General features: G+C 45.7%; 1 protein-coding gene across 2 annotated transcripts; it reads left to right on the forward strand.

Annotated features, from left to right (window-relative positions):
- Nucleotides 1-568: 568 nt before the first annotated feature.
- Nucleotides 569-26,236, forward strand: LOC308121229 (LIM domain-binding protein 3-like; the record flags this gene model as incomplete). 2 transcript variants are annotated; one of them, XM_080482367.1, is made up of 11 exons in its annotated part: nucleotides 772-867; nucleotides 6,610-6,761; nucleotides 7,681-7,747; nucleotides 11,342-11,364; nucleotides 13,996-14,172; nucleotides 20,296-20,600; nucleotides 22,732-23,071; nucleotides 23,144-23,324; nucleotides 23,448-23,568; nucleotides 23,670-23,785; nucleotides 23,867-26,236. In XM_080482367.1, 11 exons carry the CDS (start codon nucleotides 772-774, stop codon nucleotides 23,954-23,956), a joined length of 1,668 nt encoding a protein of 555 aa, XP_080338493.1. In that variant the 3' UTR covers nucleotides 23,957-26,236. The 2 variants fall into 2 exon arrangements, with proteins under 2 accessions (XP_080338492.1, XP_080338493.1); XM_080482366.1 differs by lacking the exon at nucleotides 11,342-11,364 and having other exon boundaries at nucleotides 569-867; nucleotides 7,681-7,776.
- Between the last annotated feature and the right edge of the window lie 1,156 nt (nucleotides 26,237-27,392).

The following is a 27,392-nucleotide window of genomic DNA, read 5'->3' on the forward strand; positions in this document are numbered from 1 at the left end:
TTTTTTTTCCAGGATTCTGATTGGTTATCATGGCTCCATGCTTCTCGTTACACTGCCCCCTACAGGTTTGGCAGGGTTGCGGGGTCAGGGATGGGGATTGGGGGCGGGATCAGGGATGGGGATGGGGATCGGGGGCGGGGTCAGGGATGGAGATTGGGGGCGGGATCAGGGATGGGGGCGGGATCAGGGATGGGGGGTGGGGTCAGGGTCTCAGTATCTGAGTCGCTGCTCTACTGCTTTCCGGCATGGCGGCGGACGGCGGACTCGAACCGGTGGCCGGTTGTTAACAGCCTGACCTTTCCACTATCGCTCACACTTCACTGCTTTTATCGTCGTGCAGATAACGAGACGTTTCCTCAGGTTGCCCCTGATTGGGCTCAAGGGAGACCCTGGGGGGGGGGCTCTAGAAGAATCTGTGGGGTCTATATTAGCTCCGGTGAATCACGGCGAGCCTGACATACCGGGTGTCCGCTTTCACGCCATATAAGTCGACCCCCCCTCCCCGCCCCCCACCCCCCCTGACACCCCCCCCATCCCCCCCCACAATGCCTCACTGCTATCTCTGTCTATTCTTAGGTTGTCACTTCTGCAGGCAGCTCCTCTCTCCTTCTTCACCTCCTTTCATTTCTCTGCTTCCACAGCTCCCCTCTGCTCCTCCTCCTCCTCCTCCTCCTCCTCCTCCTCCTCCTCCTCTCACCTCCTCCTCTCACCTCCTGCTCCTCCTGCTCCTTCTGCTCCTCCTGCTCCTCGGAGGATCTCAGTGGAAGAACAATGAGCACCTACAGCGTGTCTCTGCCGGGCCCCGGGCCCTGGGGCTTCAGGCTGCAGGGCGGAAAGGACTTCAACATGCCGCTCACCATCTCCAGGGTAAGACAGCACCTCCTCCTCCTCTCTGCGCCTCCTCCTCTCTGCGCCTCCTCAATCCTTCAGACTCATTCCTGCGCTGCTTTGTGGTTCTGGTTCTGTCTGAAAGTGACTCTTTAAAAGTCTAGAATGATCTTTCTGGAACAGACAGAGGAAGTTTTGATGCTTTTAGTTCAGCAGCACAAACTCACATTTAAAAAGCGGAAAATGAAAATGTTTCTCGTAACGTGAAGGCAGGAGGAGGAGGAGGAGGAGGAGGAGGAGGAGGAGGAGGCGGGACTTCCTGCCGCCCGTCACTGTTCAGAGAATGAGGCGACATTTCAATGAACGACGGGATTAAAAAGGTATTTGGATCCTGAGAACTCCTCGAGAGTCTCTGAAGTGTCTTGAAATTCATCTCTGAAGGTTTTCAATGACTCGTTTTTAGAAGAATGAATTAGAAAAGTAGAGCGACACGGTGGAGGAGTGTTTACCGCTCCTGCTGCACAGCGAGAAGGTCATGGGTTCAAATACCGACCGGGGACTTTCTGTGTGAAGTTTGCATGTTCTCTATGTGTGTGTGTGTGTGTGTGTGTGTGTGTGTGTGTGTGTGTGTGTGTGTGTGTGTGTGTGTGTGTGTGTGTGTGTGTGTGTGTGTGTGTGTGTGTGTGTCCTGTCCTCGAACTTAGTCAACTGGGATTGGATGGATGGATGATGGTTGGATGAGCCAGGGCTTCCCTGACCTCTGACCTCTGACCTGCTGTTTGTGCTGGCTGCTGATTGGTGGACGGATGCTCAGCCGCTCTGATGTCACCACCAGTCTTCCTCTCACTCTCTCCATCATTTTCAGCCTTGTCTCTTTGCAGCAGCAGGGTCTTTATTTCTTTGAGGTTTTTGTCTCTTTGTACTTCTTTACTTGCAGTAGAGTCTTTGTAGTTGATTTGCATCATTTCCCGTTTTTGTCTCTGGAAGTATTGGTATTTGTATTTGTATTTGTTTTCCCGTCTGTAGCTTTGTTGCTGCCTCGTGGTCTCTGGAGCGATCTCCTGTATTTTTTGTCGTTTTGCCTCAAAAACAGTAGTAGTACTAGTCTCTTTGCGGCAGTCTGAAGTTTTTAGGTTACGATAAAAGTGAGTTCTGGTGATCGGGTGTTGGATGAGTCTGGTTTCCCTCGTCGGCCTATCAGGAGCTCAATCTGGCGGCAGCCTGAAGCTCCGCTGGATTATTTTTGTCTTTTCTCCTGCTGCACGTTAACATCCGACCCCAAACACACCCGTCACTCACACTCTGTCCACCGTGTCTCCTACACAGTCGGTCCACCGTGTCTCCTACAGTCTGTCCACCTTGTCTCCTACACACTCTGTCCACCATGTCTCCTACACACCCTGTCCACCATGTCTCCTACACACCCTGTCCACCGTGTCCCCTCCATACTCTGTCCATTGTGTCTCCTACACACTCTGTCCACCATGTCTCCTACACACCCTGTCCACCGTGTCCCCTCCATACTCTGTCCATTGTGTCTCCTACACACTCTGTCCACCGTGTCTCCTAAACAGTCTGTCCACCATGTCTCCTACACACTCTGTCCACCGTGTCCCCTCCATACTCTGTCCATTGTGTCTCCTACACACTCTGTCCACCGTGTCTCCTACACACTCTGTCCACCGTGTCCCCTCCATACTCTGTCCACTGTGTCTCCTACACACTCTGTCCACCGTGTCTCCTACACACTCTGTCCACCGTGTCCCCTACAAGCTTTTTCTGTCTCTTTGTGGTTGTGTTGTGTATCTTATCGTCGCCTTGTGTCCAGTTGCATTTGTGTGTTATTTATTCAGAGACTTTGTGTGATTTTGACGTCAAACTCAGCCTCTTCATGGTTCTGCTTCTTTCTGGTTTCTACCAGAGTCCTGGACTAGGAACCAGGATCAACATATCCAGGATCTCTCTGGTTCCTGGTTAACTGATCCAGACACTTTGGATCCTGATCACCGTTCCTACCAAGCAGGTTATCAACTCACTAGTTCAACCCAGACCTACGTGTTCACGTTCACGTGAAAGGGGCGGAGCTTGCAGTGTCCGACCAATCAGACACAGAGAAACTCTGCAGAGCAGTTTACAGATTACTGAAGGAGCAGTTAATCTCTGAGATTATGAAGAATTCAAACACATCCAGCAGCTCAAAGCAACACTGCTGCTGCAGCCAAAGCCAGAACCTTCCTGACTTGTTAATGCCGACTTGGTGAGATTAGAGCAGATTAATTAATCAGTGATATAAACGGACAGCAGGTCTGCTGATCAATCAGTTTCACTTTATTCCAGCAGAAACGTTTCAGGCTGAACTTCCTCACTTCTCTTCTTTTACTTTAGATTTTCCATCCAGTTGTTCTGAGGCTGAGTTTCTCTTGTGTTTTGTGTTGGAATATTAATTCATCACCGTGACGACAGGAGTAGTTCTGGTTCTATAAATTCATGGTTCTGCAGTTCTGTCAGGTGTGATCATGAACCTCATTATTCCAGATTAACCCTCGTGGAGATAAACAGACCTGGAACAAGTCCAGAACTAAAACATCCTTCAGAGCCTCAGAGACCAGGATTTATTTTATTATGTCAAAAAGGATAATTCTAAATTAATAAATAAATTAATAAATTAATTTCTCCTCTCCGGTCACTAATCACCATCATTTAAGAATGGGCGGGTCATTTTCCAAGAGATCTGATTGGTCAGGAGGCGGAGCTTTACACTCTGTGATCTTATCCAGAACATATCCTGCTCCGGAGCAGGTTAGACAGTGTCAGTTACCACGGTGATTTATCCTGGTGAGAAGTGAACGAGCGTCGTACGGAAAACCAGAGTTAATCCTTGAAGTTACCCCGATAAGAGAAACTCCAGCGTCGTACTACAGGCCTCTGTTTGTTTTTGGGACGTTTCCAGTGGTGGCTGGCCAATAGAGGGCGCCAGGGTGCCACCCTCCCTGGGATCTTGAAGGATTTAATATATGAATATACTGTAATTCTGTCGAAATATGTTTATGCTGACAAACTAACAACGGGCCCTGAATTGTATTAACTTCATTTTCTACAGATAATCTTCAATAAAAGAGAGGATTTCTTGATTCGCTCTCTGGAGTCTGACCAAATTACTGATTAACACCAGAGTGACTGACGTAGAATTCAGCTAATCAGCGTTATTTCATGTCTGAGACATGGAGCGCCGTTTAAATGGCCCCTGGCTCAGTGATTGGCTGAAAGTCAGTTCTGGTTGGTTCTCGTGAGTTTCTACCAGACGTAGGTATGAAGACAACAAGCAGTGAGTCTCTGATTATTAACTCACTTCCCCTCTAATTTACTGGTTTGAAAGGAGGAATTTGGCTGAAAAGCTGCAGGTCAGGTTCAACTTTCTCCATCATAGTTTTTTTTTTAAATTCACACAAACAGAAATATGTTCAGAATTTATCAAATGTGTCCAGATTTGTTAATGTTGATCAATCTCTAGATATGCTCATATTTAATAATGTCTGAAAATCTAAGGGCTTTAAAAAGGCGCATTTATTTGGCAAGTCTTTCTTCAGGTTTCTTTGAAAGCATTCAAAAATACTTTAAAAGAAGAATTGATGTGTTGTTATATACCTGATATATACCGTTTGTTTTCCCTAAACTCAGACGAACTAATTTCCAGTAAACCAGCAACAAAACATTTATTTTCTAAAAGGGACAAATGAAGCTTCTGCTTGTATTTGTTTACTAGTATGTCAATAAAAGAGCCTTAATAAGTGTCTCTGTTCACTTATTAAGACTCTTTTATTAACATACTAGTAAACAAATGTATATATAATATTTCGGTTCACTAACTGTTTAAAAGAACTTTAATGCTTCACCACTAGGGGGCCTCTCCCTATCTAAATAAAGCCAGACCAGTGAAGTGGTTTATGAACGAGTTTAAATGAAGTTAACAGCTGAAATCGAATACTAATGAAAAGCCCCACTTAAGGAAATTTACCACCAGCCGCTGCTGGACGTTTCACTTTTTGTCACTTTCTGTTTCCTGTTCTTTCCTCCCTTCGTCGTCTTTTTCTTTACCTTTGTTTGTGTGGCGTCTTTATCTGTTTTTTTGTTGTATTATTTCCCTTTCATTCTCTGTGTCCTTATTGTTTGGCGTCTTTGTGATCGTTTTGTGAATTTTTTGCTGTTTGTTTTCTTCTTTTTTTCGGTTGTTTTTTAAAGCAGGTTTTTGAGTTTTCTGTGTGAATTGTCTCTTTGTTTGTGCAGCTTCATATTTCACAGGAAAGAGCTGAGGACTGATTCCATGACAAAATAATGTGTGTGTGTGTGTGTGTGTGTGTATGTGTGTGTGTGTGTGTGTGTGTGTACAGACAGCTGAGTTTTACAGTCTGTGTGAAAGTTGAGCCCTCAGAAACTCGACTCCTGCTGTAGCAGGTTAAGCTGACTCAGCGCACTGCAGCTCCCCGGTCAGGGGATCCCAAATGGCTTCACATCCGGTAGCCCCACATCACCTGCCCCTCCAGATCACCTGCCCCTCTAGATAATCTGCCCCTCCAGACAACCCTACCTCTCTAGTTAACCTGCCCCTCCAGACATGTTTAGAAACAGCAGTCTTACTTTTTTTATAGTAAATTATTTTTTATTCTTTATTTGACCAGAAAAAAACCTTGTCCAGATTAAAAATCTCTTTTTCCAGAGTGTCCTGGCCAAGACAGGCAGCAGTACATTAAGGTTTCAGGCAAAACAGGCACAGTAAACACATAAGAAAAATGTCATACATAATATATTATACATCATAATACAATAAAAACATGCACATTTTCTAAAAAACAAAACAAACATAAATCAATGAATGAATGAATGAATAAATAAATAAATAAATAAATAAATAAATAAATGGATGGATGGATGGATGGATGGATGGATGGATGGATGGATGGATGGATGGATGGATGGATGGATGGATGGATGGATAGATAGATAGATAGATAGATAGATAGATAGATAGATAGATAGATAGATAGATAGATAGATAGATAGATAGATAGATAGATAGATAGATAGATAGATAGATAGATAGATAGATAGATAGATAGATAGATAGATAGATAGATAGATAGATAGATAGATAGATGAAAGAAAGAAATCCATCCATCCATCCATACATACATACATAAATAAATGCCCACAAATAAATTAAAATTGAGTCCATCATTCAAAGCATCGTGTGTCTGTGTTCAAGTCACTTAGCAACTTTTTAAAAGAGTCCAGTCAAACCAGGTTTTTGAGATTCAGGGTATTTTGTACTTCGTTCCAAGCAGATGGAGCCTGAAGGCTTTTTCTCACCAGTTCAGTCTCGACTTTAGGAACAGACATCAAAAGAAGATCCTGCCGGTGAAGATGATCAGAGTCCGTGTTTCTGTGACGGATGTAGGTCTGAAGGTTGGCCGGGAGCAGAACTAAAATACTCTGAGAAATAAAAACACTCCAGTGATTGAGTCTCCAAACATATAAAGATCGTCCAACATGAGCTTACAGTGTTATAGTTGATGATTGGAAAATCAGAAATGGTCTCAAGTGTCTCTGATCCAAATGATATCAAAGTGAAAAGTAAATAATTTCAATCAAAAATGGACCCAGATGGATCCATAACTGCTTGAATGTCCAGGTCCAGACCGACAGGTCCAGACTGACTGAGGTCCAGGTCCAGACCGACTGAGTTCCAGGTCCAGATGGACTAAGATCCACTGTGTTTGTGCTCAGATCACTCCGGGCAGCAAGGCGGCTCAGGGGAACCTGATCCAGGGGGACGTGATCCTGGCCATCGACGGCGTCGGCACGGACGGGATGACCCACCTGGAGGCCCAGAACAAGATCAAGATGGCCAACTACAACCTGTCGCTCACCATGACCAAGTAAGACTTCCTCCTGCCCCTCAGAGTCCTGATGGTGGTCTCTGTAGGTCTGATGGTGGTCTCTGTAGGTCTGATGGTGGTCTCTGTAGTCCTGATGGTGGTCTCTGTAGGCCTGATGGTGGTCTCTGTAGGTCTGATGGTGGTCTCTGTAGTCCTGATGGTGGTCTCTGTAGGCCTGATGGTGGTCTCTGTAGGTCTGATGGTGGTCTCTGTAGGCCTGATGGTGGTCTCTGTAGGCCTGATGGTGGTCTCTGTAGGCCTGATGGTGGTCTCTGTAGGTCTGATGGTGGCCTCTGTAGTCCTGATGGTGTCTCTGTAGGCCTGATGGTGGTCTCTGTAGGTCTGATGGTGGCCTCTGTAGTCCTGATGGTGGTCTCTGTAGGTCTGATGGTGGTCTCTGTAGGTCTGATGGTGGTCTCTGTAGTCCTGATGGTGGTCTCTGTAGGCCTGATGGTGGTCTCTGTAGGTCTGATGGTGGTCTCTGTAGTCCTGATGGTGGTCTCTGTAGGCCTGATGGTGGTCTCTGTAGGTCTGATGGTGGTCTCTGTAGGCCTGATGGTGGTCTCTGTAGGTCTGATGGTGGCCTCTGTAGTCCTGATGGTGGTCTCTGTAGTCCTGATGGTGGTCTCTGTAGGTCTGATGGTGTTTTCTGGATGTTTTCATTGAGTTGCCAGGTCTGTGGGTTTCCAACTGTGTATATTAGGAGGTCTGTGCATTGCCAGGTCTGTGTGTATCCAGCTGTTTGTGTTGCCAGGTCTGTGTGTATCCAGCTGTGTGCGTTGCCAGGTCTGTGTGTATCCAGCTGTGTGTGTTGCCAGGTCTGTGGGTTTCCAGCTCTATGTGTTGCCAGGTCTGGAAGGAAAAAGGCAGGTTTCTCTGATTTGCTGAATAACTTGCTGGTTTTGGTTCCCGTCTGCAGGGCGAAGCGTCCCGTGCCCATGGCGCCACCCAGAATGGACGCTATCTCATTGATCCCTCATCAACAGGTAACTCCTCCCATGATGCTTTGCTGCTGGTATTCAAACGATGGAAAATCTCCTCGTTTTCTTGACTCCCGTCACCATTTCTTCTTCTCTTTCTGTCACTGTGGAGCTTTCTGACTTTCTTTCACTCCTGCAGAGTTTTGATGAAAACATGTTTTTATTTCATGAGTTCAGAAATCACTTTACAAGAATTTTGGTGCACAAAGTGACATTTATGGTGGCAAACAGGAAAGTTAATCAGGAAACGAATGCATGACTGAATTTAGGAATGAATCTGTGGAAGGGAAAGAAAACGTAAAAGCAATTAGAGAACGAGTATTTATGTGTAAAACAAAGATGAATACAAAAATATAGTAAAATATAGTTCATTGTTTTCAATTTTGAATTTTAAACATTTAAAATAGTTTGAAAGTATAAAAATGCCTAAAAAGAAATCACTTGAATGTTGTTAAATTATTGTATATTCTTAAATAAGTAAAAACAATGAAACAAATTAAATATAAATAAGGTATAAACCTTAAAAGCAGATTTGATTTATGATTGATAATAGCGTTCTGTTCTTCAGTAACAGTAGTGAGATTTGGAAAAGTATTACCCATAATCCTCTGCTCAGTCGGTGCAGGTGAACGGCCCGCCGCCGGCCTGCAGTTCCTCCTCCGGGCCCGCGGGGGCAGACTCTCCCAGCAGGAAGCAGTATAATTGCCCCATCGGCCTGTACTCAGAGGACACTCTGAGGGAGATGGCAGCCATTCAGGCGGGGTACGTAAAAAGGCCAGGATGTGTGAGGGAGGTGGAGAACGTCTGGAACCGGTTCTCAGAGACAAACCAACTGAACGTCTGTCCAAACATAACGTCCTGAAACTCTGTGAGAAGAATCAAAGAAAAGAAAAGACAGGGAAAGGTTTTTTTACTGGTTCCCATCAACCACATGGACTGTGGAGGTTAGTACTACTACTAGTTCTACTAGTACTACTACTACTAATACTATGACCACTATTACTACTACGAATACCAATTTTCATGACCAGTACTAACACATCTACTACGACTGCTAATGTTATGTCTTTGTACTACTATGAGTAATGCTATGAATGGCACTACTACTTTAACAAGTACCTCTACTACTAATACTACTATGACTCGTGCTAATGCTAATACTATGCAAAGAACTACTACTATGACAAGTGCTAATGCTAATACTATGAATAGCACTACTACTATGACAAGTACCTCTACTACTAATAATACTATGAAAAGTACTAGTACCACTACTATGACTACTAGTACTACTCTTACTACTAGTGCTAATACTGCAACCAGTGCTGGTAGTACTACTATACTGTTATTACTACTACTAGTAGTACTACCTGTTCCTGTGTAGTTTCTTTGATGAGTCATCTATCTCAGAAACCAGGGCTCAGGACTGGGCTGTTGCCATGGTAACGTGACGGTACCTCCCACCACACTTGCTTCTGTTTGACGTATTTTAACCTGAAACTTTTCTTAACTCAGATTTTGTTGAGTTTTTTTCAAATCAGTGGACGGACGTCCAGGACTTTGTCTCTCCGTAACCAGCTGCTCTGCCGACCTTTGACCCTTAAGGAGGAGGAGAAAGACTCAGAACATGGCGTGTCCTAAAAGAACCGAGCGCGGAGCCGAGTGGGCGGCGGCTACGAGAGGATCAGTGAGGAGCGCCGAAAATAAAACGGCAGCTTTAGTTCACATGTTTCTGTGATGATGACGGAGGCTGAGAGGAGGATCCACGTCCCTCTGGGCTTAGAGCGAGCGGCACAACTAATCCACACACACACACACACACACACACACACACACACACACACACACACACACACACACACACACACACACACACACACACACACTGTAAAAGAGGCCTTTACCTTTAGAATTTCCAATAATTGCAATAATAAACAGCGGAGTGATGCTAAAAAAAAGTCCAAGCCCGCCGCGGGGTGCCACACACTGTTATTGCTAGCACTCAGAATAAAACACACACACACACACACACACACACACACACACACACACACACACACACACACACACACACACACACACATATACACAGCATTTCCCAGCATGCCGTTGGTGTTTCCTCAGTTCACAGTGTGATTGGGTTACTCTGTTGCTGAAGAGGCCGAGCAGCTGCCCGGTAGTCTGGCTGCTGGTAAAGGTCAGCGGACCCTCCGGACGCACGCACACACACACACACACACACACACACACACACACACACACACACACACACACACACACACACACACACACACACACACACACACACACACACACACACACACACACACACACACACACACACACACACACACACACACACACACACCCCAGTGCTCAGGCCTGAAGAGACAATGAGGGAGGATTAAGAGCTTTTGCTGATCTGTGGGTCCATTTAGTCACAAACTGTTTGGAAGTGAATCACGGTAATTGAATTGAGTTGAAATGAGTGGAAATTAATTGAGTTGGGATGAATTGAGTCAGTAGAATTTAATAGAATTGAATTGTGGACTGGAGCCCGTCCATGTGTCTTGTCTTGCCTTCAGGCTGAGTCAGCTGGGATCAACGCAGGAAAACAACATCTTCATGTACACATGTACTTGTGGAAGTTTCTTGCTGGGCGTGTGAATGAATGAATATGTTCAATGGGTTGGAGGCACTTTAGTCTTGAAGACAAACTGGAGGGGAACAATTAAACACAGACGCAATTGAGAACTGCATTTTTCTCAACTTGTTATTCCTCATTTGTCCACACGGAGTGCTGTTCCCCTCTATGTGCTCCTGCTGTGTCCTGGAGAGGAGCCCCCATGATGTGAGCCCCCCACCCCACAAAGCTGTCCAGCCAGTGGAGACAAGCAGGTGTCCCGCACACTCCTTCTTGTTTTCATGCTTTATGGGGCTCACCGGTTTAAGGTACCTCAGGAGGACCCGAGGTTTTTCTGAATGTTTCCATGCTCACAGCTCAAAGAACACAGAAACACTAAGCAGAGCTGCTGAGAACTCAAATCACTGTTACTGAAAGTCACAATATTTGCTTTTCAGAAATGTTCCAATTTTTTTATGTGTCCACCGGGGAACAAGACACGGAATGACTGAAAAACTAGAACATGTGTTCTGGGTAGCGTCAACCGATCTGATGTGATATCAGTGAAACCTTCAGCTGTCTGAGAAAGTTATGCAGGTCCAAATAAATAAATCTGTAGTGAACAAACAGCGAAACAGAGTCTTTGTTTTTAAACCAGATGGGGAGAACTGTTGAGTACTATTGTAATCAGAGTATATCTGGTTCATCACTATCAATTCATTTTACTTCGTCCTCAAATGATTGTGTCTGCGTCCCAAAGGAACTCACTCAGATCTCTTTCAGACTGCGAGCTCTTCCAGTCTTGTTTATCAAACATCTCTGCAGCTCTGAAGGAGGATGGAGGACCTCTGACCTCTGACCTCTGACCTCTCTGAAGCGTGCGGTGCTCCCGGTGAAAGACTGAAGGCAGAACGTCTTTTCTAATGTCTCCTTTCTTTTTCTTTTTCTGTCTTTGTCTTTTCCTCTCTTAAAACAAGGTCTTGTCCCCTGCACCTTCCAAGTTAGTATCCCCTCCTGCTGAATGCACGGTGTGTGTGTGCGTGTGTGTGCGTGTGTGTGTGTGTGTGTGTGTGTGTGTGTGTGTGTGTGTGTGTGTGTGTGTGTGTGTGTGTGTGTGTGTGTGTGTGTGTGTGTGTGTGTGTGTGTGTGTGTGTTGCTGTGTTTGCTCTGAGATGCTGGCATTTTCCCTATATTGGGGGTGTGTTGTGTGTATATTCATAGTATGTTGGGGTTATATTCGGAGTATGTTGTGGGTGTGTTTACGGTGTGTTGTGGGTATATTCATAGTATGTTGGGAGTATATTCTGAGTATCTTGGGGGATGTTGGCAGCATGTTGAGGGTGTGTTGCGGGATCTGTTGGAAGCATGTTAAGCTATATTGGAGATATGTTGGAGTTGTTTTCGGGCCATTTGTGTTGAGTTGAGAGTATGTCGGAGGTATGTTGAGAATTTGTTGAGGGTATTTCGGGCTTTCAGCTTTTTCACTCCGGTTGCTTCTGTTCTCACCGGGTTCTCAGATAATCTGGTGTTGGTGTCTGTGCTCCCACCTTGTAAAACATTCGTGCATTCTTTGATATGAAAACCATAAAAATGATGAGCGTGCAGGATTAAATGCCGCCCTGCGTTGATTGCGTCACTAACATGTGTCTTGTGGCCTTTGGGTGGCGCTGCTGAAGGTCGCCTGCTGAGAGTTTGCCTCTGTTGAATAGCTGCAGTGACATTTCCTGGTGGGAGCATGTGGAGCATGAGCTTTAATTCCTGCTGCGTTTCAGCAGAACGTAGAACTGACTGAGGAAACGATGCTTCCTGCAGGACCTTAAAAACAGCAGAGCAAAGATCAACAAAAACTCTTTTTCAAAAACTAGCTCTAGTAAAGAGATATTCTTACAATTAAAATGTGCTTTTGACAACTTTAGGTTTTTGTGATAGAAACAAAGTGACTCGTCCAGCACATTATTCTATTTGAGTTTGAACACGAGACCAAAAGGTTTTTTCCCTGGGATTGAAGTTCTGTCATCAGCAGAAAGTAGAGCTGGACCCAGAATGATCCCTGCCGAACATTTTGTTGTTTCTGTCTTCAGGTTTATTTTTCTGACTTTTGTAGTTTTCGTGTCGTTTCTGTAGTTTGTTCAGTGTGTTTTGGCTGTCGTGTTATTTTGTTGTGAACAGTTTTTTGTCTGTGTTGCGTGTTTTTGTTCTTTGTGTTTTTTGTAGGCGTTGTCCTTTTAGTTTGTACTTTTTTAGCCTTTTTCTCATTTAGTTTTGTCCTTTTTTTGCTGTTGTGTGTTGGTTTGTTTGTTTGTATCATTTTGTTGTTGTTTACATTGTTTTCATTGTCTTTTTTAGTTTGTACCCTTCCTAAATGTTTTGTGCCATTCTTTGTGGTTGTTTGTGTTGTACTTGTGTTTTTTGTGTTGTTGCATGAATAAATGACCAAAAAAAACGACAGACACAATGGAGTCATCAGCATAATGCTGCAGTGCTGTAGAGTCACAGGGACCATCAAGTGTTTGATGCAAATGAGGAGCAGCAGGGGACCCGGTGGGTTTCCCTGAGGGACGCCACCTCAGACCAGAGTCCTGGACTCGGAACCAGGATCAACATATCCAGGATCTCTGTTTTTCTGGTTGACTGATCCAGACACTTTGGATCCTGATCACCATTACTACTAAGCAGGTTATCAACTCGCTAGTTCAACCCAGATTAACGTGTTCACGTTCACATGAAAGGAGCAGTTAATCTCTGAGATTATGAAGAATTCAAACGCATCCAGCAGCTCAAAGCAACACTGCTGCTGCAGCCAAAGCCAGAACCTTCCTGACTTGTTAATGCCGACTTGGTGAGATTAGAGCAGATTAATTAATCAGTGATATAAACGGACAGCACGTCTGCTGATCAATCAGTTTCACTTTATTCCAGCAGAAACGTTTCAGGCTGAACTTCTCTTGTGTTTTGTGTTGGAATATTAATTCATCACCGTGACGACAGGACTAGTTCTGGTTCTATAAATTCATGGTTCTGCAGTTCTGTCAGGTGTGATCATGAACCTCATTATTCCAGATTAACCCTCGTGGAGATAAACAGACCTGGAACAAGTCCAGAACTAAAACATCCTTCAAAGCCTCAGTGACCAGGATTTATTTTATTATGTCAAAAAGATCGTTCTAAATTAATAAATAAATTAATTTCTCCTCTCCAGTCACTAATCACCATCATTTAAGAATGGGCGGGTCATTTTCCAAGAGATCTGATTGGTCAGGAGGCGGAGCTTTACACTCTGTGATCTTATCCAGAACATATCCTGCTCGGGAGCAGGTTAGACAGTGTCAGTTACCAGGTGATTTATCCTGGTGAGAAGTGAACGAGCGTCGTAGTACGGAAAACCAGAGTTAATCCTTGAAGTTACCCCGATAAGAGAAACTCCAGCGTCGTACTACAGGCCTCTGCAGGCTGAAGTGATGTGATGATGCTGAGAGCTCTCGGACTCGGTCTGTGTGGCGGAGGTTTCCTCTTCTGTCGGTTTGCTGTGAGCATGATTCTCCTTCTACCTAACACAAACCCTCACCTCCTCCTCACCTCCTCCTCACCTCCCCCACACCACCTCCTCACCCCCTCCTCCTTCCTCCTGCAGCGCCGGCTTTAACCCTGGCGTGCTGAAGGACACCCACCAGCCCATCGAGGTGAAGGGTCCTGGAGGGAAGGCCACCATCATCCACGCCCAGTACAACACACCCATCAGCATGTACTCCCAGGACGCCATCATGGACGTCATCGCTGGCCAGACGCAGGCCAAAGGGCACGACGCCAGGTGAAAGCACCTCCTCCTCCTCCTCCTCCTCCTCCTCCTCCTCCTCCTCCTCCTCCTCCTCCTCCTCCTCCTCCTCCTCCCTGTGCACGACACCTAATCCCACTCCAACGCATCCTTCTCCTGATCATGACTCGGACTCCTCTCTGAGACCACCGCCTGAACACTGCTCCTCTTCCTGCTCCTCCTCCTCTTCCTCTTCCTCTTCCTCCTCCAACTCCTTGATTTTTCTCCTCTTCCTCCTCACTCCTCCGACTACAGTCGTCCATTCCCTCCTCCTCCATTTTCGTGTCTCCTACACACACACGCACGCACGCACGCACGCACACACACACACACACACACACACACACACACACACACACACACACACACACACACACACACACACACACACACACACACACACACACACACACACACACACAGACTGACTGTTCTGCTCAGTGCTGGTAATAATTTTGAGCTGGAGAAGTTGTTGTTGTTGTTGTTGTTGTTGTTGTTGTTGTTGTTGTTGTATTCACAGTTGTGGTTCTTGCAGCAGTTTGTGTTCTAGCCATCAAGTCCAGATGCTTTTGTTCTTTTTCAAAGAAACTTGTTGTTGACTGTGTGATGTTTAATGTCCACACGGTGTCGTCATCCTCCTCCTCCTCCTCCTCCTCCTCCTCCTCCTCCTCCTCCTCCTCCTCCTCTTCCTCTTCCTCCTCCTCCGCTCCTCCTTGTAATAAGAAATACTGTGTGTCTGTGTGTGTGAGCAACTTTTCTTACCTGATGATGAAATCACTCAAATCGAAACAAACTTTATAAAGCAGAAACTTAAAAAAACTAATTACAGTCCAGAGGGTCAGTGCACCTCCTCCTCCTGCTCCTCCTCCTCCTCCTCCTCCTCCTGCTCCTCCTCCTCCTCCTCCTCTGAACAAAGTAAATCAAGCATTGAGAGGAACCGTTCCTGAGTAGCAGGGTGGATGTGGTGGGGCCCAGAGGCCTCTTCATGTCTCCAGCTAACAGGAAGCAAACGATACTCTGGATGTTCTGAGGCGGCTCCTCCTCCTTCTCCTCCTCACAAGTGAATCTGCTCCTCCTGTTTCTCCTCATCTCTTCGCTCACTCTCTCAGTCTGTTTAAATCGTGTTTAAATCTCTCTGAGGTTTCAGTTTGAGGTATATCCTGTGAAACTGAGTGAACAGAGCAGGTGGTGCCCCGTGTGGGGCACAGAGCTGGTGGATGTGGCGCCCCCTGTGGGGGCAGTGCTGACCTGCAGGGGTGCTGGTGGATGTGGCGCCCCCTGTCTGTGGTTGCAGTACTGTCCCGGTTAAAGAGCGGCTGGTGGACAGCTCCTCGCCCGTCTATCAAGCCGTGCAAAATGCCGAAAGGAACTCAAGCCTGTGCGAGGGGAACCGCCGCAGCTCCCACACCCAGTCCAAGACCTTCAGGGTTCTGGCCCATGTGACCGGAACCGATCCTGGTAAGTCTGAGCTGACCCGATGAACTCTGTGTCTGCTGCAGACGAACTACAACAATGGAGGATTCAGAGTGTTTGTTAGAATTTATCGAATAAAATATTCCTGCCATTTACTACACCATCATCTGCATACGTGGAGAACATTTTGGACAGTTCACACAGAACTGTTCTCTGTGCCTCCATGGTTTTATCATTTAAAAAAAAAAACAGCACCAACTAGCGGCCCCACAGGAAAACTGGTGTTTCTGTGTGTTTCAGAACATTTTAGTCTGGACATGAAACTTTCTTGAAATGACAAAACAAAACAAAAAATTCTGTTTTCAATCGATCATTGTCAAGTTAATTGTGCAGAAAAGACAGAATCGTAATACAAAGAGACAAGAAACAGCCACGTAAAGGTGGAAAACAAACACAAAGAGACACAATAAAACACAAAGAGATATAAAAGTACAGAGCTTGTTTTGCTGATCAGTGGCTCACTGGCGCCTCCTCTGTTTGCTCTCTGTTACAGCACCAGAAGAGGAGAAAGAGGGGGAGGAGAAGGAGGGGGAGGAGGAGGAGTTAAGGAGGATGAAGAGGAGCAGGTATGCTGCAGAGTTCCTTCACTCAGCTGCTGACCCCCGGCTCTTCACCTGTGCACTCTCCCGCGGCCTCACCCCTTCACTCTCACCCCGTCGTCACGGCCCGACGTGGTTTCACAGCTGAAGAGGATGAAGGACAGCATCGTCTTCATCAGTCACTTCGACTAACCAGTGTTCCTCACCTCTGAATTCGCACACAGCCAACACTGTCCCACTGCCTGGAGAGCGCTGTGTCTCTGTGGTTGTTTTGTGTCTCTGTGGTTGTTTTGTGTCTCTGGTTGTTTTGTGTCTCTGTGGTTGTTTTGTGTCTCTGGTTGTTTTGTGTCTCTGTGGTTGTTCTGTGTCTCTGGTTGTTTTGTGTCTCTGTGGTTGTTTTGTGTCTCTGTGGTTGTTCTGTGTCTCTGGTTGTTTTGTGTCTCTGTGGTTGTTTTGTGTCTCTGGTTGTTTTGTGTCTCTGGTTGATCTGTGTCTCTGTGGTTGTTTTGTGTCTCTGGTTGTTTTGTGTCTCTGGTTGATTTGTGTCTGTGGTGGTTTTGTGTGTCTGTGGTTGTTTTGTGTCTCTGGTTGTTTTGTGTCTCTGTGGTTGTTTTGTGTCTCTGTGGTTGTTCTGTGTCTCTGGTTGTTTTGTGTCTCTGTGGTTGTTTTGTGTCTCTGGTTGTTTTGTGTCTCTGGTTGATTTGTGTCTCTGTGGTTGTTTTGTGTCTCTGGTTGTTTTGTGTCTCTGGTTGATTTGTGTCTGTGGTTGTTTTGTGTCTCTGTGGTTGTTTTGTGTCTCTGTGGTTGTTTTGTGTCTCTGGTTGATTTGTGTCTCTGTGGTTGTTCTGTGTCTCTGTGGTTGTTTTGTGTCTCTGTGGTTGTTTTGTGTCTCTGGTTGTTTTGTGTCTCTGTGGTTGTTTTGTGTCTCTGGTTGATTTGTGTCTCTGTGGTTGTTTTGTGTCTCCGTGGTTGTTTTGTGTCTCTGTGGTTGTTTTGTGTCTCTGGTTGATTTGTGTCTCTGGTTGATTTGTGTCTCTGTGGTTGTTTTGTGTCTCTGGTTGTTTTGTGTCTCTGTGGTTGTTTTGTGTCTCTGTGGTTGTTCTGTGTCTCTGGTTGTTTTGTGTCTCTGTGGTTGTTTTGTGTCTCTGGTTGTTTTGTGTCTCTGTGGTTGTTTTGTGTCTCTGTGGTTGTTTTGTGTCTCCGTGGTTGTTTTGTGTCTCTGGTTGTTTTGTGTCTCTGGTTGATTTGTGTCTCTGTGGTTGTTTTGTGTCTCTGGTTGTTTTGTGTCTCTGTGGTTGTTTTGTGTCTCTGTGGTTGTTTTGTGTCTCTGGTTGATTTGTGACTCTGTGGTTGTTTTGTGTCTCTGTGGTTGTTTTGTGTCTCTGGTTGTTTTGTGTCTCTGGTTGATTTGTGTCTCTGTGGTTGTTTTGTGTCTATTTGAGTCTGTATTTGCTGTCCTGTGTCCATTTCTTTAACATCATCCGGATTAGGTCAGACGCTTAAAACATCAGTGCAGTTGTTTTGTGGTCATTTTTGTTATTTTGTGTTCATTTTGTGTTGTTATGTGTTCTTCATCGTCATCTTGTGGTTGTGTGCTTTGGCCTCCAGTATTCAGACTTTACAGGATCAGTGAAGGTAACCCGGGGGGGGGGCTGTTTTGACGAGGCGGTCTGGATGACTGGATGAATGAAGGAGCAGCTTTGACCTCGGAGGATTTCTCTTCCTGCTCAGTTTGAGTCTGGTTGGAGGTTCAGCGCTGAGGAATCGATTTGTATTTAGAAGATTTCCTCTCTTTCGGAGGAAAACGGAGACGAGACGTTTCAGCTTCTGGTTTGTTTTGCTGCTTGCTGCTCAGCTGTTTCCCCAGCAGCTCTTCTCCATCTCATCAAAACCTCCTCAGAGAGGAGACGACTCGACGCCGAGCATCCCTCCTCCACCTCCTCCTCCTCCTCCTCCTGCTCCTCCGGCCTGTGATGGATGGAGCTTTCTATTCTCTGTGCACTTATTTAATCATCCCTTCATTATGCCCCATCGATCCCAGCTGCTCCCAACTCCTCCTCCACCCAGTGTTTGGACTGAAATACAACCTCCTCCTCCTCCTCCTCCTCCTCCTCCTCCTCCTCTTCCTCCCTGGTATATCCGCAGCTCTTCTCTCTCCATCCTCAGACTCCATCCTCCAGCCGATGACTCAACAGGAATCAATTAGATCAGAGGTTGAGCTTTTATCTGCCAATAAAGCTTCGCATTGGCTTCTCTTCTTAGTCCCCGCTCGGCTGTAAGTCACAGTGGAGGAGGTGCAAGAGGTGCAGGATATATAGGAGGTGCAGGAGGTTGAGGAGGTGCAGGAGGAGGAGGCTTGTGAAAAATCCTGTTCAGCTGAAAATCTCCAGCAGAAAAGAAGAAACGGGAACGAAAGTGTTGCTTCATGTTGTTTGACCTCCCGCCCTGTCGCTGACGGATTCATACGAACTTCTTTTCAGTCGCAGAACGTTTGTGAACAACAGTACGATTTCATGAGAAATATGACACAGATGGTGTGACGGCAGCAACAGGAAGTGTCTTCACGTTAATTTCACAATTACAGAAAACCAGGTCAGCATTAAAAAAAACCCGTTCGTTTCATTTTACTGAGGAACAAACTGGGACCCGGAGCCGCTCCCTGTGGGACGTTTGATTTGATGCGTTTTTGTGAGTAAATGGTCACATGAGTTGATCCTGAAACATCTGGAGGGTTTTCGCTTTCTGCACGACGGCATTAACCAGCTCGCCCATCTCTTGCGTTCTAACCTGAAGCGCTCGCAGCACCTCTGAACATATAAATCTACTGCAGACAGAAATGTGCTCCACAGTGTACGCCTCGCTCTTCTCTCACTAACCTCCCTCTGCTCTAGCTCTACTGAGCATGCTCCAGCCTCTGCTGACTCCGCCCCCGCCGCTGCTCCACCTGTTAGCGCTGCTGCTCCACTTCAGGACCCCGCCTCCTCTGACCCCGCCCCTCACAGGTAATCCTGCCTCCACTTACCCCCCCACCCCCCCCCACAGGAAACCCCGCCCCTCTCACTGCACATCACATGCACCTCCGCCGCCTCTGACCCCACCCCTCACACGTGACCCCACCCCTTACAGGTAACCCCGCCCCCTATGGCCCCGCCCCTCAGGTAACAGATCATCTGTTATTGGTGAGCTCGATAGCCATTTGTAATGCGTTCAGGGGTTTGTGAGAGAATTTGACATGTGAGATGATGTCATGGCGGTTTGTCAGGTGACGACCCCCTGCTGCTTCCCGGCGCCCAACGTTAAAGTAAACTATGAAGAGGAGGATTTAATGCAGAGGAGTCATTTTCCCAAAGGGATTAATAAAGTCTGCTTTCTTTTTTTCTTTGTTCTTTGTTGTCTGCACCTCTTTCTCCCTCTTCACACTTCCTCTCCGGCCTCTCTACATTGCTCCCGTCAGCTTTATTGCCCCCACTAGAGGGCGATGTGGTAGTGTAGAATGGTTACTTAGTAATCGGTTTAATCTGAGGTTGGGACGGTGTGCAGGTTGTCATGGTGACCTCTCTTTTGTGTGTTCACGTCCACGTTCTCGTCAGCTTCTGCAGCACTGCTATAAAACGGCCATGTAACTTTAACAGTAACTGTAACTGTAACTGCATCATGTCTTCACCTGAGGCTCTAACAAAATCTAATCCAAATCTAATCTTTCGCTCCTCGCAGACTCACACCTTCCTCAAATTAACTTTTTATTTCTTTCCTTGACTGTTTTCGTCACAATCTCTGATTTCATTTCATGATACTTGAACCTGCAGTACTTTTTGTTTGATAATCTGTTACTCTCATAACTATCATTATTCACTCAGTTTCTTTTGGTCTTTATGGTGCGATATGAGTGGAAATATTATGAAAAATACTATACAATCATTTCATTCATATATGTTCATGCAGGTTGCTTCATTTGGAAGATCTTCCAAGGAAAACAGGAAACAAGACTGGATGAAGAATACTGAATATATTTTATTAGAATTAATGAAAACAGTAATTATGAGGAATAACAGTAAACATAATAACTCTTATAAAAATCAAACATCAAATGTTTTCTTTTTCTCTGCAGCCATTATGGCACTCCTCCGATGATGCATCAGGGTCCTCAAGCCCCGCCCCCTCAGCAATACCAGCCAATGCCTCAGCAGCATCAGCAGCCGCCCATGATGCAGGCCCCGCCCCCTCAGCAATACCAGCCAATGCCTCAACAGTACCAGCAGCCGCCCACGATGCAGGCCCCGCCCCCTCAGCAGTACCATCCAATGCCTCAACAGTACCAGCAGCCGCCCACCCAGCAGAGCTCCATCCAGATACCGGTTGGCTCCACCCCTCAGAAGGTGGTGACCACAGCCTGTATTTACCCGGCCCAGCCAGGTGAGGCACTGTCACGCCTTTTTTTTCTACTTCTACTTTTCTTATGTCCTCTACTTCTACTTTTATTTTTTGCTTTTACTTTTACTCATTGTTGTGACTGTATTGTAAGGTCTCGAATTACATTGTAATTAGCAGACCGTCCCTGCTGTGTCATGTTGTGTAATGTAGCATATCGTAGTCTACTGTAGCATATCGTGGTCAGCATGGCTTGGTTGGTAGAGCGATCGTCTCTCAATTGGAAGGTTGCAGGTTCGATGCAGGATCTCTACCTGCCCACATGCTGAATTGTCCTTGGGCAAGACACCGAAACCCAAAACTGCCTTTGTGAATGCAGTGAGTGAGTGGTTGGTGGTGGTCAGAGGGGCTAATGGCACAAAATGACCTCCGTCAGTCTGCCCCAGAGCACCATCCAGTATTGAGTCAATGAATAATGCAATGTAAAGTGTCTTTGAGTGTCCAGAAAAGCACTATATTAAACCTGCATTATTATTATTGTCGTACCCTATAATACCCTATAGGGTACCCTATAATACATAACCCTATAATAGTATATCGTAGCCTATCATAGCATTTGAGCCTCGTTTCCACAGTGCCCCTTGGTGCCGGTGCGGTTCATGTGGGATCGGCTACCCGTAACCAGACCCGTATCAGTGCCGCGTTTCCATTACATGGTTTGAAATGTAGGCGGGGTTATAAACAGTTGCGTAATCGCGCAGGATGTGACACCATTGCACCTGGACATTTTCAAAAAAGTTACCCGATTGCTGCCGAAGAACTGTTTTCGAAATGGCGGGCTTGCTGGGAGAATAGCGGTTGTCACGGACCAATGAGCAGACGGCAGGGTTTAAGCTCCTCCCCCTCATATCCAGCACGTTGCACCTGGTACCCCAAGCGGAGGGGTAACGAAGTGTAGCGAGAAATGGTTACCAATAGCCTCGTTTCCACAGTGCCCCTTGGTGCCGGTGCCGGTCGGGTGGGGTCGGCTATCCGTAACCAGACCCACACCAGTGCCGCGTTTCCATTACGCGGGGTTCGGTTTGAAATGTAGGCGGGGTTATGAACGGTTGCGTAATCATGCAGGATGTGACGCCATAACGGGAGGACATTTTCAAAAAAGTTTCCTGATTGCTGCAGAAGAACTGATTGGAAATGGCTGCTTGCTGGGAGAACAGGTCGTCACGGACCAATGAGCAGACGGCAGTGTTGAAGCTCCTCCCTCTCATATCCGGCACGTTGTGCCTGGTACCCCAAGTGGAGGGGTAGCGAGAAATGGTTACCAATGATACCGGTTGGTAACGGTTCTGAGTCAGTGGAAACGCACAACAACCGATTCCGACCTGACCCGTACCGGCCCCAAGGGGCACTGTGGAAACGTGGCTAATAATACCGGTTGGTAACGGTTCTGAGTCAGTGGAAACACACAACAACCGGTTACGACCTGACCCGTACCGGCCCCAAGGGGCCCTGTGGAAACGAGGCTTTGTACTATACGGTGGCAGTTCATGTCGCATTCTATCATGTGGTTTTGTTTCACGCAGTGACATATATTTTCTTTATATTTTCTTTGAAATTCATTAATTCATTCATTTGTATTTGTTCCTTTCATGGAAGCAAAAAAAATTATAATTTTACAGCAGTACACCCTAAATTATCAACTCAACACCTCCATGATTGGAAGGGAAGAAAACATTTTTTTAAATTTAGCTACCCCTTACTTGAGAATAATGAAAATGGACCCATCCATCCATTTTCTCCCGCTTATCCGTTTCCGGGTGGTGGGGGTGTCAGTCTGAGCACCGTCACCCAGAACACATTGCACCCATTAAGAACCTTTCCTGCGGGTGGTGAGCCCACGGGAAGGTGGCGCCCGGCGTGGGACACGACCCCACTACCTTGAGATTGAGAGTCTCATGCTCTACCTACGGAGCTGGCCGATGGAATGAAAATGGATAAATAGATCTATTTATAGATCTATTTATAGATCTATATATCTATAACATGTCATAATGGGTCATAATGTAACAAGTTATTTCACATTTTAATGTCATTTATTGTAACATATTGTCTGGTATTGAACTTTACATTTATTTAATACATTATAATGTTTTGTAACCGTACCCCCCTGCTCCAGTCCCACCACAGCCCCGCCCCCCAGCTGCTGGCCCCGCCCCGCCCCCTGCTGGTCCGGCCTCTTCTAACCGACCGCCCTGGATCACTGACACTAATTTCGCAGGCAAGTTCGAACCGAGTAAGACCACCACCAAGGTGCAGCCGCTGCCGCAGGCTGCCCCTCCCCCGCCGGCCTACCTCCCCAACCCTTCTCCCGCCGGGCCACCGGCCCCCAGCTCCGGCCCCATCAGCCCCAGCCCCGCCCCTTTCATGCCAGTGGCCAGGGGCGTGGCACAGAGGGCGGAGAGGTTCGCCGCCAGCAGCCGCACGCCGCTCTGTGGCGCCTGCAACAGCGTCATCAGGTGGGACCCTAACCTATTCTGTCCTATCGACTCTGCAGCGTGAGTATACTGATGACAAGTTCCTCTGTGCAGGGGCCCCTTCCTGGTGGCCCTCGGTCGGTCCTGGCACCCCGAGGAATTCAACTGCCACTACTGCCACATGTCTCTAGCTGACGTCAGCTTCGTGGAGGAGCAGAACAGCGTCTACTGCGAGAACTGCTACGAGGAGTTCTTCGCCCCCACCTGTGCTCGCTGCAACACCAAGATCATGGGGGTCAGAGACCTGCACACACGCCTGTACACAAACACCTGTATATACACCTGTACCCACACCTGTCCGCAGCTACAGGCGTGAGGCAAGCGTGCAATTGGACAAAGTGTGTGCTGTGCGTTGCAGGAGGTGATGCACGCTCTGCGGCAGACGTGGCACACTACCTGCTTCGTGTGCGCCGCCTGTGGAAAAGCCTTCGGAAACAGTCTCTTCCACATGGAGGACGGCGAGCCGTACTGCGAGAAAGGTGAGGACACGCCCGGCGTCCGGTCCCCACTTCGCACGGCACACCTGTAACACTGCGTGTGTGTGTGTGTGTGTGTGTGTGTGTGTGTGTGTGTGTGTCAGACTACATCGCTCTGTTCAGCACCAAGTGTCACGGCTGTGACTTCCCGGTGGAGGCCGGGGATAAGTTCATCGAGGCTCTGGGCCACACCTGGCACGACACCTGCTTCGTCTGCGCCGTAAGAAAAGTTCCCTCAGAGCAGCGTTGTTGTTTTTGTGTGGACACTAGAGGGCGATGTTTCTCTACGGTGTGTTTGCAGGTCTGCCACGTGAACCTGGAGGGACAACCGTTCTACTCCAAGAAGGACAAACCTCTGTGCAAGAAGCACGCCCACGCCATCAACGTGTAGCCCCGCCCACTCCTCACCCTGGAGCTCCACCCACATGTGGGAATGCTGCCAATTGCTTCCGCCTTCATGTGGCCACGCCCACAACCATTTGTAGCCCCACCCACACTGCCATCACAATACAGCCCCACCCTTGAATATTCGTCCCTCACCTACTCTTTCACCGGGAAGCCTCACCTACACCCATGTGTTGCTCCGCCCATCGGTCAAACGATAGCTCCATCCACCGCGTCAATGTGTAGCCCCGCCCACTTCTTCAATTTGCAGCCCTGCCCATAATCGAGTCCTCCAGTCTGTCACACTGCCTGCCGACACCCTCTGGTGGCCCCGAGTGGTTCTACACGTCTTTCTCGTTTTATTACAACTTGTTCTCGTCTTTTCTACCAGAATGTTTCATCCTCAAGACTTTTTGTTTAATTACAATCAGTTTGTAAAGAAAAACGCCAAACTGAAGAGGTTTGTTCTCACGTTTGGCTGAATAAAGTCAAATAAAATATATAAAAATCATTCAGTAAAACGATAGTTTCTCTAATACTTATTCCCTTTCTACATTCTATTGAAAACCTTTATTAAATCTTTATCTAATTTATTTTGATTGAACATTTTGACGTGATTTTGAAGCAGGAATTTACAGACTGATTGTAAGAAAACGCTGCGATTTGATTTGTTGGTTTGTTTGGTTTTGTTCGTATTGTTTGTGCCTGACGTGCCTCGGCTCACTCTCACTTTGACTTTTACGACGGTCGTCACATTTAAAATCCACTGAAACTGAAGGTTTGTTTCCATCAAACAGCAGCGCTTCACACTCATCCTGTAACTTTGAACTGGCTCGGTCTGAAGACCTGGTCCTGGTCCTGGTTCTGAGTCCAGGTCCTGGAGTCATCACTGCTGTTTGTGTGTGTGTTTGTCTTCACTCGGTTTGGTTTCTTTTTCTTCCTTTGTTTTTAACTCAACTCTTCACATTTAGTTTTTCTTTCACAATTTGAGTGATTATAAAAAAAAAAAAATGTTCTTGGACTTTAAACTATAAAAACACGGAATCAAAACTGTGCGTTTCTGCTTTTTTGGTGCTTGGTGCCCCCTGGAGGCCGTCAGAGGAACTGACAGTGTTTCTTATTGTGATGAAATCCACTTTGATGTCTAAATTAGAATCGAGATTAAAATCTATTTCCTGTGTTCTTTTTAATCCAGGTGTGCAGGTTTGGCTGGTGGTCGCGAGGAGAACCACAACATGATAGAAACAGCTTTTTCCCTCTGTTTTAGTGCCTCTGCTGGCCAATAGAGGAACTGCACATTGTCCATTTAACCACTTTTTGACTTTTCTTTGGGTTTTTTTCCCACAAACTTGATCTAGTCTGATTCATTTAATTTTAGAAAATGCATGTTTTCAGCGGACTCTGGTGGCCTCTATGGGAACTGCACTCAACATGTCGAGCGTATTATAAATGAGTTTTACGTGAACTGTTCTTCAGAAGACTTTCTTTCCCCTTGATTTACTTTGATTTTAGCAGGTCGTCGTCAGAATTCGAGTACAAGTGAGGACTTCTGACTGTTGTGGGTCTTTTCTCTCTCCATTTAACTTCACGTCCGTCTCCTGGAGGCCATTTGTTTGTTTTATTTATTTCAAATCATTATTCCATTAAAAGGACGACAATAAAAAAAAAAACCTCAGCAATCACCTGGCCGGAGAGAATGTTTCAAAGAGCTGCAAAATGTGTGGCTAAAAAGACAACTTGTCCTTTTCAGGAGACGTTTGAGGAAGAACATTTGTACTTTTTCTCTTTTTGCCCCCTCTGATGGCCACTAGTGGAACTGCATACAGAATGATCACAGTTTGTTAAAGCGGTTTGTTTTTTTTCTTTTAGAAACACAAAAGTGTATTTGTGAGAACAAATGTGGAGTTTTGTTTGTTTGGTCTCCATGCGAGAGGTGTGTTTTAGCTCCTCTGGTGGCCATCAGAAGAACTGCCGCTCACTTCGGATCTGTTTCACATTCATTTTTTCACGTAAACGTCAAGAAAACATTTCTGAGAGCAGCCTTCAACTTTCACCTTTTTGATTTGTGAAGTTTTCTGTATACAATTTGACAGTTTTCACTGGTTTTTGTAGAGTGAATGAAGCGTGTGTTAGCATGACGGCGTTCGGAAACTGATTTAACGCGTAAAACTGGACTTTTAAAATTCCCCACGAGTGTTTGAGCTGAAATCTATGAGGTTTGTTTGATAAGAGGATTTTTGTGTTGCAGGTTGAATAAACAAAGCACCGAATAAAAAGTTTGATTCTCATTTTGGTCTTCATGACTCAAATTTTAAACCGTAAAGAAAAAAACAAAACACGCTTTCAAGTGAAACCTGAGGAAGTAATTTCTCTGTATTGAGCTTTAATTAAGAAGATAAAAGTTGATATTTTTAATAAAACATTTTTTTATAGTTATTTATTTTTGTGTTAATTATATCTTAGAATTCAACACATAGAAGGATATTTGATTCATTGTTTTAGCTTTCTTTTGTTTGTCGTGGAAAAAAGTTTATATAAAATGTATTATTAACAAGACAAACAAAATATTTCGTATAATACAAGTATATATAATTCTAGTATATATTCAGAGAGCAGTTGTGAGAAACGGTAACAACCGACAGACTAACCTGAGCAACAACACACAGGAAGTCACCACGTTGATAGTGACTAGTTCTTCTGCACATGCTCAGTAGAGCCAATCAGAACAAAGCTTCCTCCGTGATGTCATGACTCCCAGTCCATCTTCTCCTGGACTCACCAGAATAACAATCCAACTTGGTGGTTTTATTTTGACAGTCACCGTAATAACAATCCAACTTGGTGGTTTTATTTTGACAGTCACCGTAATAACAATCCAACTTGGTAGTTTTATTTTGACAGCGTAATAACAATCCAACCTGGTGGTTATATTTTGACAGTCAGTATAATAACAATCCAACTCTGTAGTTTTATTTTGACAGTCACCGTAATAACAATCCAACTTGGTGGTTTTATTTTGACAGTCACCGTAATAACAATCCAACTTGGTGGTTTTATTTTGCCAGTCACCGTAATAACAATCCAACTTGGTGGTTTTATTTTGACAGTCACCGTAATAACAATCCAACTCTGTAGTTTTATTTTGACAGTCACCGTAATAACAATCCAACTTGGTAGTTTTATTTTGACAGCGTAATAACAATCCAACCTGGTGGTTATATTTTGACAGTCACCATACTAACAATCCAACTTGGTTGTTTTATTTTGACAGCGTAATAACAATCCAACTTGGTAGTTTTATTTTGACAGCGTAATAACAATCCAACCTGGTGGTTATATTTTGACAGTCACCATACTAACAATCCAACTTGGTTGTTTTATTTTGACAGCGTAATAACAATCCAACTTGGTAGTTTTATTTTGACAGCGTAATAACAATCCAA

The sequence above is a fragment of the Lipophrys pholis genome (genome assembly GCF_963383615.2).
Source record: "Lipophrys pholis genome assembly, chromosome: 15".
Lineage (NCBI taxonomy): Eukaryota > Metazoa > Chordata > Actinopteri > Blenniiformes > Blenniidae > Lipophrys > Lipophrys pholis.